The 18,544-nt window shown below is 39.6% G+C and overlaps 1 protein-coding gene across 1 annotated transcript in view; it reads left to right on the forward strand.

Annotated features, from left to right (window-relative positions):
* Positions 1 to 8,050: 8,050 nt before the first annotated feature.
* LOC148733552 (protocadherin Fat 4-like) overlaps positions 8,051 to 18,544 on the forward strand; it is a 41,161-nt gene continuing 30,667 nt past the window's right edge. Inside the window, 7 exon segments of the mRNA XM_088758005.1 lie at positions 8,051 to 8,508; positions 13,689 to 13,878; positions 15,228 to 15,401; positions 15,633 to 15,852; positions 16,395 to 16,672; positions 17,126 to 17,245; positions 17,711 to 17,864. Of these exon segments, the coding sequence (XP_088614131.1) occupies positions 8,066 to 8,508; positions 13,689 to 13,878; positions 15,228 to 15,401; positions 15,633 to 15,852; positions 16,395 to 16,672; positions 17,126 to 17,245; positions 17,711 to 17,864 (1,579 nt within the window). The 5' untranslated portion in view covers positions 8,051 to 8,065.

Below are 18,544 nucleotides of genomic sequence, written 5' to 3' on the forward strand. Positions count from 1 at the left end.
GGCTGACTGATCTAATAATTTCGCGGACAGAAGCACTCTTTGAGAAGAAAGTTAATTTTTTGTCTTCAATTGTCTCTTTTCTCCTTCTTGCTTGCGTGAATTCATTTTCCGCTTCTTCGTCATACCGTCAAACTCTTTTCTTGGAATGCGTTTTTTGTTTGTCTTAGCTTGCAATGGGCAATGATATAAACGAGATGAAAATCCTACGATAAGAGAAAGTAGAAAATGCTGTTTTGTTCGGATTTTTGTAGCTGCCCACGAAAAATCCGAATTTATCTTGCAAAGTTAGCTTTAAAAATGATTAGAAAAAAAAGACGTCACTCACAAATTGTAGGAGAGGCTACCCTTTGTCTTTCATAAAGTCATTATTCTACAGGCAGAATTTCTTTATTGTTTTCTTTCTGTGAACCTGGAATGCTCTTTTACAGGTCCGAGCCTACTCAATGGACGATTGGATCTGCGGGATAAAAAATCACCTTCTGATCCTTAGAACTTGTTCATTCGCACGATAGAAATTATGTTTTCAATTAGACGTAGCTTAATCCCCAAACTAACATACGATACAATAAGTCGGTAAAAAATCATGAAATGTTGGTAATTTTGCAAGATATTAGGGTGAATTCAAATACCTCGATTATACTAGTGTGGTAAGAGACTTAAGTTCTGCATAGACAAGTCAAGGAAAAAAAGCATATCCTTCAGCAGATAACGAGACTGAACAGTTATGTCAAAGGTGGCGGTGCTAATTCGGAAGCATTGTCTTTCATAAGGGCTTAGAACAGAATTAAACTAGGTATTTAAGTCACCTGGTACCATACGCAAAGGTCAAATGAAAGATTTCTTCGGAGTGCGACACTTTCCTTCTTGTTAAAAGCATGAAGAACTTTCCTTTGGTCATTTTTCTGCTATTTCTGGTGTTATGTGCCTTAATCGGTCAGTCTGAGTCGTGGCGAAGAAGAAGAAGAAGGAGAAGGCGGTGCTGGCGAAGGAATTGTCTTCTAAACAGCTGGGCAGCAAGTGGAAGCTGCTCAAAGACTTGTGGTGGTGGATCCATGGTTCAACGGAGGTCTGTTTACAGATGGCCCAGTTGTGGCGGCACGTCTTGTCCGTCTTACTCCAGTTCTCAACGACAAAGAACTGTTTCATGTAATACGCAATGCTGTCCTGTTAACTGCTTGTGGACGTGGAACTCCTGGAGTTCATGTAACGGTTGTGGCATATCACAACAAAGTAGAACAATGCGTATTATACGGTCCAACTCGTGCAGGGGCACTGCGTGCCCAAGCTCTAGAAGTCAGACGCGGAGTTGTAATACCGGAATGTAAGTTGTCCATTACTTCTTTTAGCTTTAGAATATCCTACGTTGAGCCTTAGAAATCCGATGCCTGATTCTTTTCATACTACGTCCATGATTTCAGACGAGCAACTTCGTGATACGTTCGCCTGAACTAAGAGCAACGCAACCGCTTTTTTTAGTTAGAGAGCTTAGTCAATCATTTTCAGTTTATGGAGCGGAGAAACGCTTTCATATCCCTTTTGACTTAAGATGGGATATGACCAATACACTTTCGACAATTGTCTCATCTTTTTCGTGATTCAACTTTCCAACTGTATATCCAAAAAGAGCAGATATTTCAAGTGTACAGAAAGCAGAAGAGACTGTTATTTGTTTTCGGATCACAAAACACCTTAAAGCAGGTGCAATGGATAGCAGTTAACAACTTTGTTGGGAAAGGAAAGATTTTATCGAGGGAAGCAGAGGCCCCATCTTCAATCCTATCATCTACTCCTTGTTTGCGTGATGTTTTCATTCTGCTAGGGTCATGTACTTTGTTTTCCATCAGTCTGTGACCCTATCTGTGCCTTTGCTTGTCATACCTTGTAACAGGCCAAACGACATTCCAAAAAAAGATTTCAAATAGAAAAAAAAAATATATAGTTTTGATTTGGCTTCTTCTGAACAGTAAAAATTGTTTCTCTACAAGATAAATTTAAAGTTCGTGTACCTTAAGAAACTGACAATTTAAGTTAGCGCAGCACGTATAAGTGTTACGGAAGCAATAGATGTTTGTTTGTTTGTTTATTCACGAGAAAATCCTACAAATACGCGCGCCAAGTTCGGCCACAAGCAAGAGACGTTTGGTGAAAAGATGCAAGGATTTACTCTAGATCTCATCTAAGTTTATGAAATTTCATTGTAAACGTTGAATGAAAATACACCAATTGCACCGGTGCAAGAATATTTCAGAATCTGCATAGACAAGTCTTTACGCCAAAATTCCATCTTTCAACGGGCAATAAGATATATGTCGTAGGTTAGAAACTTGTTTGGAAGTTGCAGCATTCATAAAGGATTGGGAAACACAATACATTAGGTCTAAAATTGCTTGCATGGTACCTTCCTCTGAGGTCATTTTAAAGATTCCTTTAGAAGACAACACTCAGCCACTTAGAAGCATGAGGAACTTCTTTTATTTCGCACTTCTTATCTTTGTTTTGTGACCTGATTGGTCTGTCCGAGACGTGGATAAGAAGAAGGAGAGGAGGAAGGAGGCGGTGCACGCCGCAAGATTGTGTCCTCAATAATTGGGCCCCTTTCGGTAGTTGCTCCAAGACTTGTGGTGGAGGGCTCTGGTTCAAAGAAGGTCTGTTCGAACTTGAGCAAGGTGTCGTTGTAAAAAGTGTCCTTATTATTACAGTTCTCAACGATATAGGGCTGTTTCTTGTAATACGCAATGCTGTCCTGTTAACTGCTGGTGGACTTGGAGCTCCTGGGGTCCATGTCAGGGTTGTGAAGTGTCACAGCAAACCAGAACGATGCGTATTGTAACATCTAACTCGTGTGGAGGCACTACGTGCCCAAGTTCTAGAAGTCAGAGGCGGAGTTGTAATACTGGAGTGTAAGTTAAAAACTTTATTTCCGACGTTTTGGTTTCCTTGGCAAAAAAGCTTACGCCGAGCGCCGAAAAGCCTGATTCATGACTTGCTCCTTACCTTCAGCATTTACATTTCCACCTGTTGCAATGACTACTTAATACCTATATATTCCACTGCTCAAATAAAAAAAAAAAGACAAACAAAAGCGAAAGCAAAAAACAAACAAAGGATATCGAATCTAAAAATTTGCCAGCTATAATCCAATTTTAGCACAAACAATTAAGGGTCTGCCTCGCAAAGCTTAGTAATGGAATTGCAATCTATGGAATTGGTAAATTGAGAAGTGCACTTAACGTTATCAAAGTTGTTCCGAAAGGATTAGTCCTGTTAAACTGTTCAGCATAGTGACTCTGCTGCGATGTCTTTGCAATATTTGCGACTGAAAGTGATCTTTAACGAAAAAAGTGTCTATCCTCAGGTACACGCGTAAGTCGTGCTTTATCGTGCCCGCGCCACTGTCCTCCAATCAGGTTGAATATACTTTTAGGAATTTTTAGATTTTAGTATTCTTTAGAATACAGCATTTAGTTACAAAGAAAGTGCGTAACAGAAGAAGAAGAAAAAGAAGAAAACTTTATTCAAATGTCCATGTGTTTAGCTTTCGTTTCTTTATGCTTTGTTAAAATCGTTCAAAGATGTTTTCTCCCGATCGCTGACGCTTAACTTCCTCCACGATTAAGTACGGTCCGATGTAACGAAGGGAGTGTTTGCCGTAACGGGACGTTCTGATATAACCTGCGGGATATTAAAATCAGCGTTTCTAAGCTCATAGCCTTGATAGGTAGACTGAAATATTTCTGTAATATACAGTCGCATTAATCCGTTTTTAACTTTAAAAATGAGTGTAGCTATGCTTTGTAATCTCCTTTCATATAGTTTTGATAGAGAGGCTCTGTTTAGTAAATTACTATACGTGTCCACCTTAGATTTGAAAATTGCTCTCAGTGCTCGTTCTTGAATACGCTCAAGCTTACGTCCATCGGCCGTTTTGTAGAGTTGAAGTTTGGCTGAGTAGGGTATAAGGTTGCGTAGCCTCGTTAGCACTCCTACTTTCTGGCCTGTTTTCTTACAGATAGCACTTTTATGTCTCGAAAAGGACAAAGGAAAGAGAGCAAATTGTATTGAAAATAACTGCCACAGGCCACTTTCATTCTCTCTTTTCTTTCAAGTGAGGCTGTTAGTCTCGAGAATTTAAGACTGTGAAAAGATAATTTAATTGAAAGCTAAGCTTATCGATGAAAGGCCGCAGCCGGGAACAACGAAGTCTACTACTTAGAGGGCTAAAGCGAAGGATACATAGCATTTGTGGTTGCTGGGTCCTTTTTGTGCCTTTCCCCTTCTACTTGTTAGGGTCTCATTTCATTTTAGTTTTTCTATTCAGTTTTAAAGCTTGCCTGCCCATCCCGTAGGGATGATAGAAACTCGAAGAATAGTTGATTTCCATAAATCATAAATGTTTGTGTGTTTCAGCGCACTGTGTACTCGGACGAATGACGTTTTTGTGTCACAAAATTTAACTTTTATGCCAATGCAGTGAGTACTGAGCGTGCTCTAAACAAAGAAATCTCTATATTACATTAATTTCCCTCGGCAATTAAAAGGATATAATGTCGCAGCCTGAGGGCTCTTTGTGAATACCGTAGAACACAAAAGGATATCTCAGAAAACAAAATATGATATGGGAAAATACCGGATGGATATAGCAATGTATGTCGTCCTATGATTTGGTGTGAGACTGAAAGTATTGTCAGATTGTATCACTTTGCTCTCTTGATTGTTATTTGAAAGTATGAGAAACTCTCCTCTGGTCGTTTATGTTGTATCTGTGGTATTGTGCATCCTTATTAGTCTTTCTGAGTCGTGGTTAACTCGCCGGAATCGGCGGGGAACCCGAAGAAGGCCATGTACTCAACAAGTAGATTGTGTTCTTGGTAATTGGAGGACATACAGAAGTTGTTCAAAGACCTGTGGCATAGGATACTCAGTTCAGCAGCGGTCTGTCAAAGTTTGGCCGAAATGTGGCGGTAAAAGGTGTCCTTATTACTATAGTTCTCAACGATATAGAACTGTTTCCTGTTATACGCAATGTTGTCCTGTCAACTGCTGGTGGACATGGAACTCCTGGGGTCCATGTCAGGGTTGTGGCGTATCTCAACAAAACAGAACATTGAGTATTAGAAGGCAAAACACTTGTGGTGGTAAAGCATGCCCGCGATCTAGAAGTCAGTCGAGAAGCTGTAATACCGGAATGTGAGTTGCTTTTTTTTTCTTTTATTTCCATTTTTTGAGAGATCAGCTCTTGTCTTTCTATTCTTTTCACCCGTTCATACTAATTCCTCAGTCCCTGCATTTGCTAACAGAAAAATTCGCTACAGTCGAGGCGATGGAGGAGTAATAGGTCTTTTTGTAAGGAAAAAGATGGCATCTTGAAAAGTCATCAGGGTCTACTTTCAATTTTTTTTTATTGTTATTTTTCCTTTTTACATTCTGTGCTTATTGCTTATAAAATCTAACACACAAACTAAACTTGCCTTTAACAACGCATTGCTCGGAAGTTAAGAATTAAATTCGTATCTTAAGTAAGTGCTTTTTAAGCATGAGCGTTCGCTTGATTGATATTTTTTAGTTACCTTTGGTTAGATACTATTTGTGTGACTACGTTGATTTGGAACCAGAGTTTAGACAAAGTTGCTTGCATTTATGATAGACAATTCAAGGCTCGTATTGGCCTTTACAGCCATTACAGAAGTCACCATCTGTCAATGATGTGAAATGGACACCTATCTTCTATACAGAAGGGGAGCCAACGACGACGACGACGACGACGATGACGACTTGAGAAGCACGCACTGCGCAACACTTTATTTTTCTTGACAAGATGTTTAGAAGTCACTTTGAGATTATCACGGCTAGGAACGTAATTCATTTCCGGTCCTTTTGAAGTTATGACGCTATCATGCGTCATAAAATATCCTAAGGGAAAACCCACTGTTACAAGAGTGGTAGTGATAAAAATAAGGCTATTGTGGTCTGCGGAATTAGCCGTTTTAATCTCGTTGAACGCCCCACCAAAAGCCGTTTGCGTGAGCGAAGCAACTATTATGCATCGTCATTTAGTAAGCGAAACAATAACAAAACAGAGAAATAACCTTTGGAAACAAGCTCATGCTTGTCGTGTTAATTGAGAGCCAGTGTCACAGGTCACTCGACTGAAATACTCTCATGTAAACAAAGCATATAACATTCCTCATGCTGTTAGCATCTAATTTGCAGTTGATGATTTGAAATGTTCTCAAGTCACGAGTCGCTCTCAGTCCAATGCATGGGTTTATCGCCCGTTATGATACATAATCAATCAGACTAGACAACTATGTCTGATCCTTAGGAAACTTTTCGGTGACATTTCAATGGAAATACTAACAAAACTATCAATAAAATTCGGAAAGAAATTATGGTGGTTTCGCACTTAAATGGAATTAAAATTTAGTTATTTCATGTGATTATTTTTTGTGATGGTTAGACAATATTTTCAAGAAAACATTTTTTTCGCCTATTTCGTTTACTTTTAATTCTCGGCTGGTACCGGCATCGCTGGGAAAAAAACTAGGTTGAAAGTCTCAAAATTTAACCTTAACTGTTTGTACAGGATTCGGAAAAAAAAAGCGTTATGTAACAAAATCGACTCTCAAACTAACACTTTTGTAAAACACTTCTGTTTCCTAATCTCTCGTAGCTTACTACGCGCTTCTACAAATAAAACTTTTAACTCGATTTGATGGGATTAGTACAGTCTGAATTAGGTAACATTTGCGGTAATAAACAAAGTTTAAAAATGACAGGCAGCCAATCTTACGTTGGTTAATGCTCAGCTGTGTAAATGCGTTTGAGTAACAGGATTACCGCTGGGTTGCCCAAATATAAAGTTGCAGGTAACGCAAGCATAATGATGGTCATAAGTACAATCTTAGCTGATACAAGCGCCGCATTACACTTACTTCTTAGAATTTTTTTTTTCCATTCAGAATGTCTTCAATGGCTTAAAATTGGATCTTACTGAATGTACATGTGCACAAGTTGACACCAAGTTCAGCGGAAGTTTTTATAACCGGAGTTTTGACTTCGTTCCAGATCGTAATGACATTAGATCTTTAAATGCACGCACGTTACAAGAACCTTCATGGGCTATCTTCGGTAAATTTTCTCAGGGAAATTGTACTTGCGTCCGAACATGAATCATGTACGCTTTGTTTCTTCAATTTGCGATCGATTTTTGGATTACTTTATTAACCCTACGTGTCTGTTGGAGCAGTGTTTCCGGGTCTTTTCCCATACATATATATATATTTATTGACACCGATCATGTGCCATAACATTGTCAAAACCGTTTTTAAATGTTTTAAAAAAGGTTTTTAACAGTATATCTTTCTTCGTTATGAACGACTTGAGATAAATACTGCCTTACCGGAATACGTGTTCTGCCTTGTTTCTTTCCAAACAAAGGTACAACTTTGAAAACTCCTCAAATTCACCGCCTTTTTAAGCGGGGCAATATTTTACTTCGTGAACCCTTAAAACTTGAATTTACAAGTTAAATGAAAAGTAAAAGATGGAAAGATACGGACGCATAAAAAACAAAGAATGAAAGATAAGGCCAGGTATTCGAAACGATTGCAAATTTACCATACGGCAGACGATATGTGTGTTTCATCTTTCCTAAGTTTTAAACCAGTGCTCTTCTAACTGCTTATCAGCTTGCCGGGATTTTATTTTGTCGTTTTCCAAAGGTATATTAATTGTAGAATAAGTATTGATCTTAATACGCGTCATAACATTTAACCCGCGAAACGGAAATTTGACCGAACAAGTTATTGCAGATTTTCAGACTTAGTTATCATTCTAAGAATATTATAGCACGTGGTGGACGACGTTTGTTTGACTTTCATCTCAAACTTGTCGCGCGGAGCCAAAGTAGTGGTTGTTTGAGGCGTGTTACGTAAATAAACAAAGTGGCCTCTACTTAATTATTTCTCAATCACCAAACAACGTCGTGCGTGCTCCTCTAAACGTTTTACTAAGGTTTCTCTTACGATTTCTTCGTAACTACGACACTTTTCGGCTTCTTAAAAACATGAGGAACTTTCTTTTTGTCCTTTTTCTGCTATTTCTGGTGTTATGTACCTTAATCGGTCAGTCTGAGTCGCGGCGAAGAAGAAGAAGAAGAAGGCGGTGCTTGCGAAGGAATTGTCTTCTAAACAGCTGGGCAGCAAGTGGAAGCTGCTCAAAGACTTGTGGTGGTGGATCCATGGTTCAACGGAGGTCTGTTTACAGATGGCCCAGTTGTGGCGGCACGTCTTGTCCGTCTTACAAGAGTTCTCAACGATATAGAACTGTTTTGTGCAATACGCAATGCTGTCCTGTTAACTGCCTTTGGACGTGGAACTCCTGGAGTTCTTGTAGTGGTTGTGGCATGTCACAACAAAGTAGGACGATGCGTATTGTACGTTCCAATTCGTGTGGGGGTGTTGCGTGCCCAAGTTCTAGAAGTCAGACGCGAAGTTGTAATACCGGAATGTAAGTTGTCTATTATTTCTCTTACCTCTAGAGCATCCCGCGTTGAGCCTTAGAAACCCGGCACATGATTCTTATCTTACTTGGTACATCCTTTCATATGCCTGAGCAACTTCTTGATACGTTCGCCTCAAATAAGTGCAAAGCGACTGCTTATCAGAGAGCTAAGTCCCGAATTATTTTCAGTTTCTGGAGCGGGGAAACTCGTACATAACCCCTCTGACTTAAAATGGGTGATGACCAACACATTTTCGAAAGTTGTTTCATCTTTTTCGTGATTCAGTAACAACACTCAAAATTTCCAATGCATCCAACTTTATTCCGAAAATAGTGGATAAAGCGCCTAAAAGCAGGAGCAATTGTCAATATAGGAGAGATTTATTGTGTGGGGGGCAGAGGTCCCATCTTCAACTCTATCATCTACTGCTTGTTTGCGTAATGTCTTCATTCTGCAAAGGTCATTTTCTTTGTTTTACATCAGTCTGTGAACCGTGAGCTGTGACTTTGTTTGTCATATCTTGTAACAGGTCAAAAGACATTCGGAAAAAAAGGCAACTGAAAACAAAAACTGAAAGATATAGGTTGTACCTTGAACCTTTGTTTCGAACTTGCAGTATTCATAAAGATTAGGAAACATGCTACATTGGATTTAAAATTGCTTGGTACTTTCTAATGATTTCATATTAAAGATTCCTTAAGAAGGTACCTCCTTGCCACTTAGAGGTATGAGGAACTTCTTTTGGTTCGCTCTTCTTATCTTTGTTTTGCTGTGTACCTTGATTGGTCTTTTTGAGTCGTGGACAAGAGGAAGGAGGCGGTGCACACGGCAAGATTGTGTCCTCAATAGTTGGACCCCTTTACTTTAGCATTTATACCTTCACCTATCTTAACAACTTCTTAATACACATTTTTTGGCTCGAACCAACGATGGACAAAAAAAGGCAAAGACAAAAAAAACAAACAAAGGATAACCATTCCCAAGAGAGCCAGCTATAATCAAATACTAACACAAACAAGTATCTAACTGCGTCGCAACGCTCAACACTGGCCTTGTAATCTATAAAGTTTGTAAATTAAGAAGTCTACGTTAGGCTATCAAAATTGTTCTGAAAAGGCCCGACAAAGTCAACCCGGTTTTATTGCACTGTATGCGAATCAAATCCAGAATTTTGCTCCGTTGTAATATATGCATGGCTGGTTCAATAATGTTAGTGTTGCTAAACAGTTCGTTACCGTAACTCTGCTGTGATATCTTTGCAATATTTCCAACTGAGTTTGATCTTAAAGTAAAACGTGTCCACCAGGTAGACGCGTTTAGGTAGACGCATTGGTCGTGCATAATGGCAAGCTTTCTTCTAGCGCAGCTGTCCTCCCATCAGGTTTAATACTTAAAAGAATTGTTAGATTCTAGTGTTCGTGAATAAAAAATAACAGCATTTAGTTAATGAAGAAAGTGCGTAACATCGGAGAAAAAAAAGGAAAGAGTGCGAGAGGTGCTGAAAATAACTGCCACAAGCCACTCTCGTCCTCTCTCTTCTTTCAAGTGTGACTAACAGTCTCTAGAATTTCAAATTGTGAAAAGATCAATTAATAGGGGGCCGCATAACTAATCGATGAAAGGCCGCAGGGACTAAAGAGGGTTTCTATATCCGGAGTTTTATCCAGATCGTCAAGACTTTAGATCTTTATTGCATGATAAACGCACGTTGTAAGAAGCTTAAGAAACCAGATTACCAGTAGGTTGTCCAAATATAAAATTGCAGGTAGTGCAAGCATAATGATAATCATAAGGACAATCTTACCAAATACAAGCGCTGCACTACACTTGCCTCATATATATAAGCATTCAGAATATCCTCTATCGCTTATAATTGGATCTTACTGTATGTACGTGAATGCAAGTCGACACAAAGTCCAGGGGAAGTCTTCATAACCAAAGTTTTGACCTCGTTACGTAAGTGTTTACTAAGCCTGCGTGAGCCCCAGCCTAACAACGTAACTCAGCAATGCGTTGTTTATTTATCTAAGCGTGACCTGTTCGATGTATGTTATGTGGGGTACACAAAGGGCCACCTTCACACGCGCGTTGAGGGACACCGTCAAAAGGCGTCATTTACAAGTAGTTTTCCAAAGAACATAACACTACTGTTCCGAATAATTTCTTAGCAAGCTTCAATGTAATTAAGAAATGCGTAAACAAGTTTGACTGCCCTGGTAATGAAATGCTGTGTATTCAAGATCTTAAACCAGCATTGAATGCACAGTCGGATTCTCTTCGTGCTAGTAAAGTATTCATGTAATTAGCTTCGCACTCTTTTATGCAAATTCGCTTCAACTTAACCTTTTCACAAACCACATTTTATCATTATTTATGTAACCTTGGTATTGGCGCAAGATGCACCGAAACGTCGGTTTCTATCACTTATATTTCTTGTCTCATGAATGAAAATAAAAGATACAAAGGTACGAAAGCGTAAAAAACAAAAAATGAAAGGTAAATCAAAGGCAGGTATTCGAAATGATCGCAAATTCACGATACGACTGACAATACATGTGAGTTTCATCTTTCTTAAGTTTTACAAACCAATGCTCTCTTGCTGCTAGTCAGCTTTTCCGTTTTCCAAATGCATATCAATCATAGAATTAGAATATACCTTATGACGCATCATAGCATTTTTAGCGCCAAAACGGAAATTTGACACAGTTTATTGCAGATTTTCAGACTTAGCTGTCATTGTATCGCGTGCTTGACAACATTTGTTTGAGTTTCATCTCAAAGTTGTTGCGCGGAGCCAAACTAGTGGTTGTTCTAACGTGTGTTGCGTAAATAAACAAAGTGGTCTCTAAATAAAATCTCAATCAGAAAATAACGTCGTTCGTGCCCTTACTGGTCTATATTCTGATAAAACAACACTTCGCAGTAAACAACATAAGTTTTAAGTCAGCAAAACACAGTATTCGTGATGTTAATTGGAAAAGGGAAGCACTTCGACGGCCATTGGGTTAACATTTGCCTGCGGTCAAACGATAAAACCACCTGATATTTTACGCCAACGTTAATTGTCATCAAACGTCTCACTTCAAATTGAAAGATCGTATTTCAAGCACTACTACGCCACTCCAGTGTTTAGCCCTCTTACCACTCACTGAATCAAACTATGCGGCTATGAAGGTCGTAACGAGTTTTGTAGCGCTGGCTTTTGCGACTTGCTTCCTCTCCACCGTGGATTCTTGGCGTCGCAGACGGAGACGTCGATGCTATCGTAATTGTACGCCTGGTAACTGGGGAGGATGGAGCACCTGTACGAGGTCATGCGGCAAAGGAACACAAGCTCGCACAAGGGGGATCTCTGTGCCTGCTCTTTGCGGTGGTTCATGCAACTACAATCTGAGAGAGACCAGATACTGCAACACACAATGTTGCCGCGTCAACTGTGCCTGGAGTTGGAACTCATGGGGTCCTTGCAAAGGTTGCGGCATGTCGACTAAATCACGTACTCTGCGTATAACTCAATATCCAAGCTGCAGGGGGACGTCTTGCCCCAGTCAGAGAAGTCAAACCATAAGTTGCAATACTGGAATGTGAGTTATTCAGAAATCGTTACAAATGTTAACCTTTTTCGTAGGCTGTGTACTTCTATCACAAATATTGCGCGCCTTGTAGAAAACCCCTGTTGTGTGTTTTTGGAATATAAACCTCTAGCCTGTGTTGTAGTATTGTGTACTTCTGTTCTAATCTTTCTTACCGTGGACCGCAGCTTGTGTTTATTTTTCTTTGACATTTTTTGTTGACTTTCGAGGAGAATTTAAAAAAGTTCTACCTCGATTTAAACCAATTTCATTGATAACTTGAATCTGCTACGTGTGATTAAGATCGTATGATACATTGTTAATGATTGATTCGAAGTAGAGTATGCTTTTGTTGAAGCATGGCGTAAAATGTAATTCTGCCACTCAGTAAAATGGGAAATTTAACGGCGCTCGTGGCACACTAGCTATCCACATGGAAATCTATTATTGTGTCAGAACTGTAACATTTATTCCTTTATGTTTCCGTGCCTTACGTGCCCTGACATGATCTCATTACCCTATCTTAGTGAAGACAAAAGACAGACATGTGTTAATGTCACATCTGGCGCTGTACCCAATTTTTTTTTTTTTTTTGTTTTTTTTTGTTGTCCTTGCATGAGCCATTACCTAGTAAGAAATTTGGTGTTTAACCTCTTTTTTCGCTGTAGATCTTCGATATATCTGATGGAAATAGTTAAATTGAGGTATTTTAAAGATCTGTACTCTACTAGATATCTTCTTGACCTGCAGGGGACATTGACAAATTACCTTCCGTTGTCTGCGTTCTATGGTATAAATTCTAATTTTCTCTAACTATGCTGTTTACCACACACTTCTATATGTGCAAAGAGGGAAAGAAACTAGTTTACGTACTTTGAGCCTTAAATCTTAAAAGAAAACGTTACAACGACCTCTCTGTTGACCTACGGAACCTGGCACTGGCGCTTGCTCGATTGCATAATACATTTACGTGAGGTTATGCGTTGCGCAACGCAAGTCGAGATCTTCGTAGAGCATAACTATGAGCTGGTTTCGAGTTTTCTCGCGAGAGAGATCCGATTGTGATACTTTCTTGTAACTGGACACGGTAGATGCTTCATTACTGCCCTGTAGAATGAGAAAGAGTTGAATTTTTGCATCCCTAAAGATTTTTCTTTCAATATTGAAAGCGGACCTGCCAACAGAAATCAAATTTCTGGGAGGAGAGTATCAGCTCAACTCAAAAATACTTACGTCGAGCCTTGAAGAATGGGATTATCTGAATGTAATTAATAATTACGAGTTTTTATGTGCTTGAACTTCATACCGGAGATGGGTCTAATTATGAGGTATCATTGTCGCTTAAGGTCTAACTAAGCAGTAAGTGAAAATACATCGGCGCAAATCCGCCTTGGATCTTGACAAACCTAAGTCATTAACGTTAAATCTAAGACAACAAGTCAAGGTCGATTTTTTTTTTTCGATAATTTTTTTTTCCATGAGAAAAATCTGAGACGGTAAGTAAACGATCGTTTGGGAAATTTCCGAGATTTGAAAAATTTGCATTACTAAGTGGGTGTGAGCGAATTTCATTTAAAAAAAGCATTTTAAGCTCGCCTTTTGCTTTGACACAGATGCTGTCCGGTGAATTGCGCAGTTAGTGGTTGGTCAAGCTGGGGAAGTTGTGATGCTGCATGTGGACAGTCCGGCAAGAGGATTCGAACTCGTTCAATCACAACGCAGCCTACCTGCTCAGGTACTGCATGCCCGTCTCTCCGAGAGTCTAAGTCTTGCCAAGGACCATGCTGCCCAAGAGATTGTACGGTTAGTGTCCAAAGTATTCTGTATAGCGTACCGATTCGCTTGTCTCAGGAGTAAACACTAGGGACCTTAAGCATCCACGACCGCAACGGCAACGAGGACGTGGAAAAACAAGAGATCTAATTGACAGAACAATAGGTCAGCACGTGCATTTTGAAACTTTGTACATTTCTTAGCCGTCCTATGCAAAACAACAACGTGAAATCGCCAAAATTTGCGTCGTCTGCGAACCGAAACCGCGACGGCAAATTATTTTAATTTCCATTTGGAACGCAACGCTACTTTTATACATCATGCTGAAGTTGAGCTCTGGCGCCCGTATGAGACAGTAAGCTCATGCAGCCATTTTTGAAATTCTTACTAAGAGTAGAAATTCATTTTTTAATCGAAGTCTTCCTTGGCGTTGCCGTCCTGACTGTTTAAACACGAAGGCGCGCTATAAAAGGAGCCTTAGGTCCTACTGGACCATTTGTCAATCAACCGTCGTGTGATGTAGAACTCTTAGAGTCAAGTCAGCTTGAGCTACAGCTACTCCAACGCAGTGAACAGCGGGCGCATTCCTCAAAATTGTTTTATGTCTACATCACAATACAAGAATTTTGAGATTTGTATTTCCTTTCTCCAATGGAAACTGTCTTTATTTGTGGCGGTAAATTTGAGATCGAAGTAGGTGGTTCGCACTTTACCTCATGCCACCATGCTGGTGGAAGTAAACAATAGATATCTCATTAGCTCTTTTTGTTCGTCTACCAGCATTTGAATTTGACCCGCACACGTCAACGGTGAGTGACAAATGAGCCTAGGTCTTCCTAGGGAAGACTTCCTTATATAGCGCGCTTTCGTGTTTAAGGTCTCTAATACTGGTGATGAAAAAAAGAACAAAAAAGGCATCTCCTTTTAAAGTGATTTTTCTCAAATTTGGATTCAATTCTGAGAGTTACGAAGTAAGCAACAAATAATACAAGGTGTACATATGCATTTGTAAACTTAATTTCAGTCATCGTTACTTTGTTGCCGGTAGTTTCAAGCATTTATTAATGAAAGACTGAACTACGCAAAATAAATTGGCTGAGAAGCATGCTATTTATATAGCATGCTGATATATGCTGATGAAATCTGCTGAGAAGCATGCTATTTATATAGCATGCTTTATATGCTGATGCTAGGATGGGGGAGAACCCATATGGTTGCCCCGAACGATCCCACATTTGTGGTATCGTCTAAGCCATGCCAGAGTGCTCTAACTTAAAAAGCCTAGTGAGCTATGCGCAATGCTAGCGGCAATGACTCACCCCACAGTGCTCAATTTGGACATGAAAGCAGAGCTTTGTATGCTTTTTTAAAATCATTAGGTCACTAACTGGTCTAGTTGGGGGAAGTGTACAGCTCCGCCGGGGAGGTGTTCTGTTAACAGTGGTACAAAGACAAGATCTCGTAGAGTTTCTAGATATCCGAGCTGTAGTGGAAAATCCTGCCCATCCTTAAGCGAACAGAGCCGATGCACACCTGTTCCTATCTCTTGCAAGGTAGTCTTATTTTTGTTATTGTTGTTGTTGTTGTTTGTTTGTACTTTTTGGTTTTGTTTGCGTGCAGTTTCTCAATTCTTTTGTTATGTTTGGTTTCTTTCTGTTTTGTTTGTTAACGTCTTTTTGGCCCTTTTCAGTCTAAGATTTAATCTCTCAGAAATTTTTAATTATTTGTTTGATCACAAATTTTGATATGATCAAAACTCCTTTTTACACTCACTGTATCATCAGATGAACCCTTGGAGTTCATGGAGACCTTGTGTCGCACTTAATGGAAAATGCGGGAGAGGTTCTCAGTACCAGACACGTACTGTGGCGAGACAGCCTTACTGCAGCGCGGCGTGTCCGTCAACCAGGCAAACACGTTCGTGCACGCATAGTTGTTGCCCTGTTGATTGTGCGGTGTCCCAGTGGACTCGATGGAGTGCTTGCTCAACAACATGCGGAATAGGTAGGTGGCACACGTTTACATCAGATAACTTAATTAAGCACTTGAAATGAAATAAAGAACAATATTATGACTTGCAGATGATATGCAAAGTAAACAAACTGTCTTCGCAGCAATGAAAGTAAAGAACACTGAAATAATTTAAGTTTTGACTGAGCATTATGCTGGGATCAAAGCAAATTTAAGATGGTTTTTTTGTCCAGTGGCTTCGTGGCTCAGTTGGGAGAAGTGCTAAACGAGGATCTGGGAGGCACGTCTTTCAGTCCTGTTTAAGCTTGAATTTTACAGGTTTCTTTTCTGCAATTGCTTTTACTCCAACTTTCTTGTGAATATCTTTTCTAAAATTTTTAGGACTTGAAACGTTTGTTACCCAAGGGCATCACCTTGAAGAGAATCTTCTTACTTGCGTGCATTTTATTAAAAACACACAAAAAAAGTCAAAATACAATATCATTGCTTCATTAGAGAGATTATAACATTAGCGTAAAAAGGGTAAACGGTTAAGATTTTCCATCAGCCTGTTATTTCTTTTTTTTTTTTTTAAGGTTCAAGGACCAGAACACGAAACATAAATACTCAGCCTTCTTGTGGTGGTAAATCTTGCCCAGAACTGAAAGACACAACATCTTGCTCGCACTACAACAACCGTGACTGCGTGATGTCCAGTTGGACAGCCTGGTCACCCTGCAGTAATGGCTGTGGAAGCGGTACTTCCACTCGAACACGCACTGTCGTCACGACAGCGTTATGCCGCGGGAAAGCATGCGGAGCGAGATCAGAAAGTAAACGTTGCACTGACTTCCGAGACAACAGAGACTGTGTGGTAAGTTACCCTACCATGGCTATGTTTTGTAAGGATGTATTGTCGTTTAGAAATCTTAGATTTGAATAAAAATTACTGCAGAATATATATGTTCAGGGTATGGACAATCACTTGTTCTGCAAGGAAGGAAGTATTTCATTAATGAACATACGTTACGTAGTCATTAGAGAACGGTAGTTCGCCGGAACTCTTCAGTACATATTTCTTCCTCTCTCCCTACTACCTCTCTCCCGGCCCACTCTACTAGAAAAATTAAAAAAACAATGGCGGTCTCAAAATCCACAAAGACGTACTGTATTTCCTTCAAGTTACCAGATAGTAAGCTTGGCATCCGCTTTACAGGCTGTATGCGGGACTGACATATTCTGTAAAAGGACATTCCTTCCGTACAACTTCTCACATTGTCTTTGTGGAATTTCACATAATTCATTTAGGCGTATACTACTGTTTTAGGTGAACTCTTGGGGCTCGTGGGGAGCCTGCAGTGAAAAGTGTGCTGTTGGATCGAAACAAAGGACGAGGACTGTAAAGATTTCTAAAAGGTGTCAAGGCCGAGATTGCCCAGTTCTACAGGTACGTTTTCTCGAGAAAAAAAAAAAAAAAACGCTTGTCTCTCACCCTTCTGTGAGGGATAGTTTGACTGGTGTCAAATACTCTTGCTCCATACTGACATCACATAAACCCGAACAACGGCGTCAATTTAGCAGAAAAATTAAGGCTTGCTCAGGCTCTTCTAACCGTAATGATGCAGTAGTAGGTACCTCTTAGTGGGTTCGTGCGATTTTCGCGAACCCTCCGGTTTTACGGTCTCTCTTTTTTTTGGAATGTTTATACGATTTTATTTCATTGTGAGAAAATAATGGACCCAAATCGAAGAAGGGCCTTTTGCTATTATTGTTCTTTCTCTCCGCTGCCAAGCTCAACCTCTTTAATTTTCAATTATACCCATCATTCATCGCCAGTCTTTTCCTTAGGTTCGTTCAGACAACCACATGGTGAGTAACTAATCATTTATAATGTCGTCTTCGCTTTTTGCAGAATACTACTCAGTGTGGAACGCCAAACAATGGTTGCCAACACAAGTGCAGCAATGGTGGCTGTTCATGCAACAATGGTTACTATCTGGCTTCGGATAAGAAGAACTGCATCGCTAAAGATTGCAGGATGCCCAAACCGTCATACTGCGCCCCAGGTAAATTTATAAGCACGAAGTCATAAACTTTGTTCTACAAAAAAAAGTCGTGGGTGTACGGTAGGCGTAGACATAACGATTTATAAATGTAGGTGTAAATTAAAGCTGGATTTTCCTCAACACTCACATTCCCATCCGGAATGAATTGAGACATAAATTTTTTGACAGTTTTGTTACTTTGTCAATGTCAGTGTAATACTAAGCAGGCAGTAGATGAAAATAAAGAAAAGTATCAACGAGTGGATTATTAATGGATCCGATACCAAATTCTCTGAACTAACATCATGAGAAATTAAAGTAAGACAGCAAGGAGAATTACTAACCAGATACGAGATTGAAAGGGATAAGTCAGTCGTAGTGTATATCAATATAATTTGGATATATCAACAAAGTTGAAATGGTAAATTGGCCACCGCAACGATTACAAAAGCTGACGTTTCGAGCGTTAGCCCTTCGTCGGAGCGAACTCCCGCCGACGCAGCCCCAAACAGTTTCTTTCGAAACTATCAGCCTTTATTCGTAGTGTATATCGTTATCTTTCATCTTTCAAGGGTTGAAAACTTCATGTTCAGATTGTTAATTGTTTCTTTCAAAACATTTTGCCTACTTTAAACCTTTAAACTTTAAACTTTAATAATAAATACTCCCAAAAAAGGTTTTTCAGTACCTATTTACAAATA

This window comes from Stylophora pistillata, chromosome 4 (genome assembly GCF_964205215.1).
Source record: "Stylophora pistillata chromosome 4, jaStyPist1.2, whole genome shotgun sequence".
NCBI classification, from domain to species: Eukaryota; Metazoa; Cnidaria; class Anthozoa; order Scleractinia; family Pocilloporidae; genus Stylophora; species Stylophora pistillata.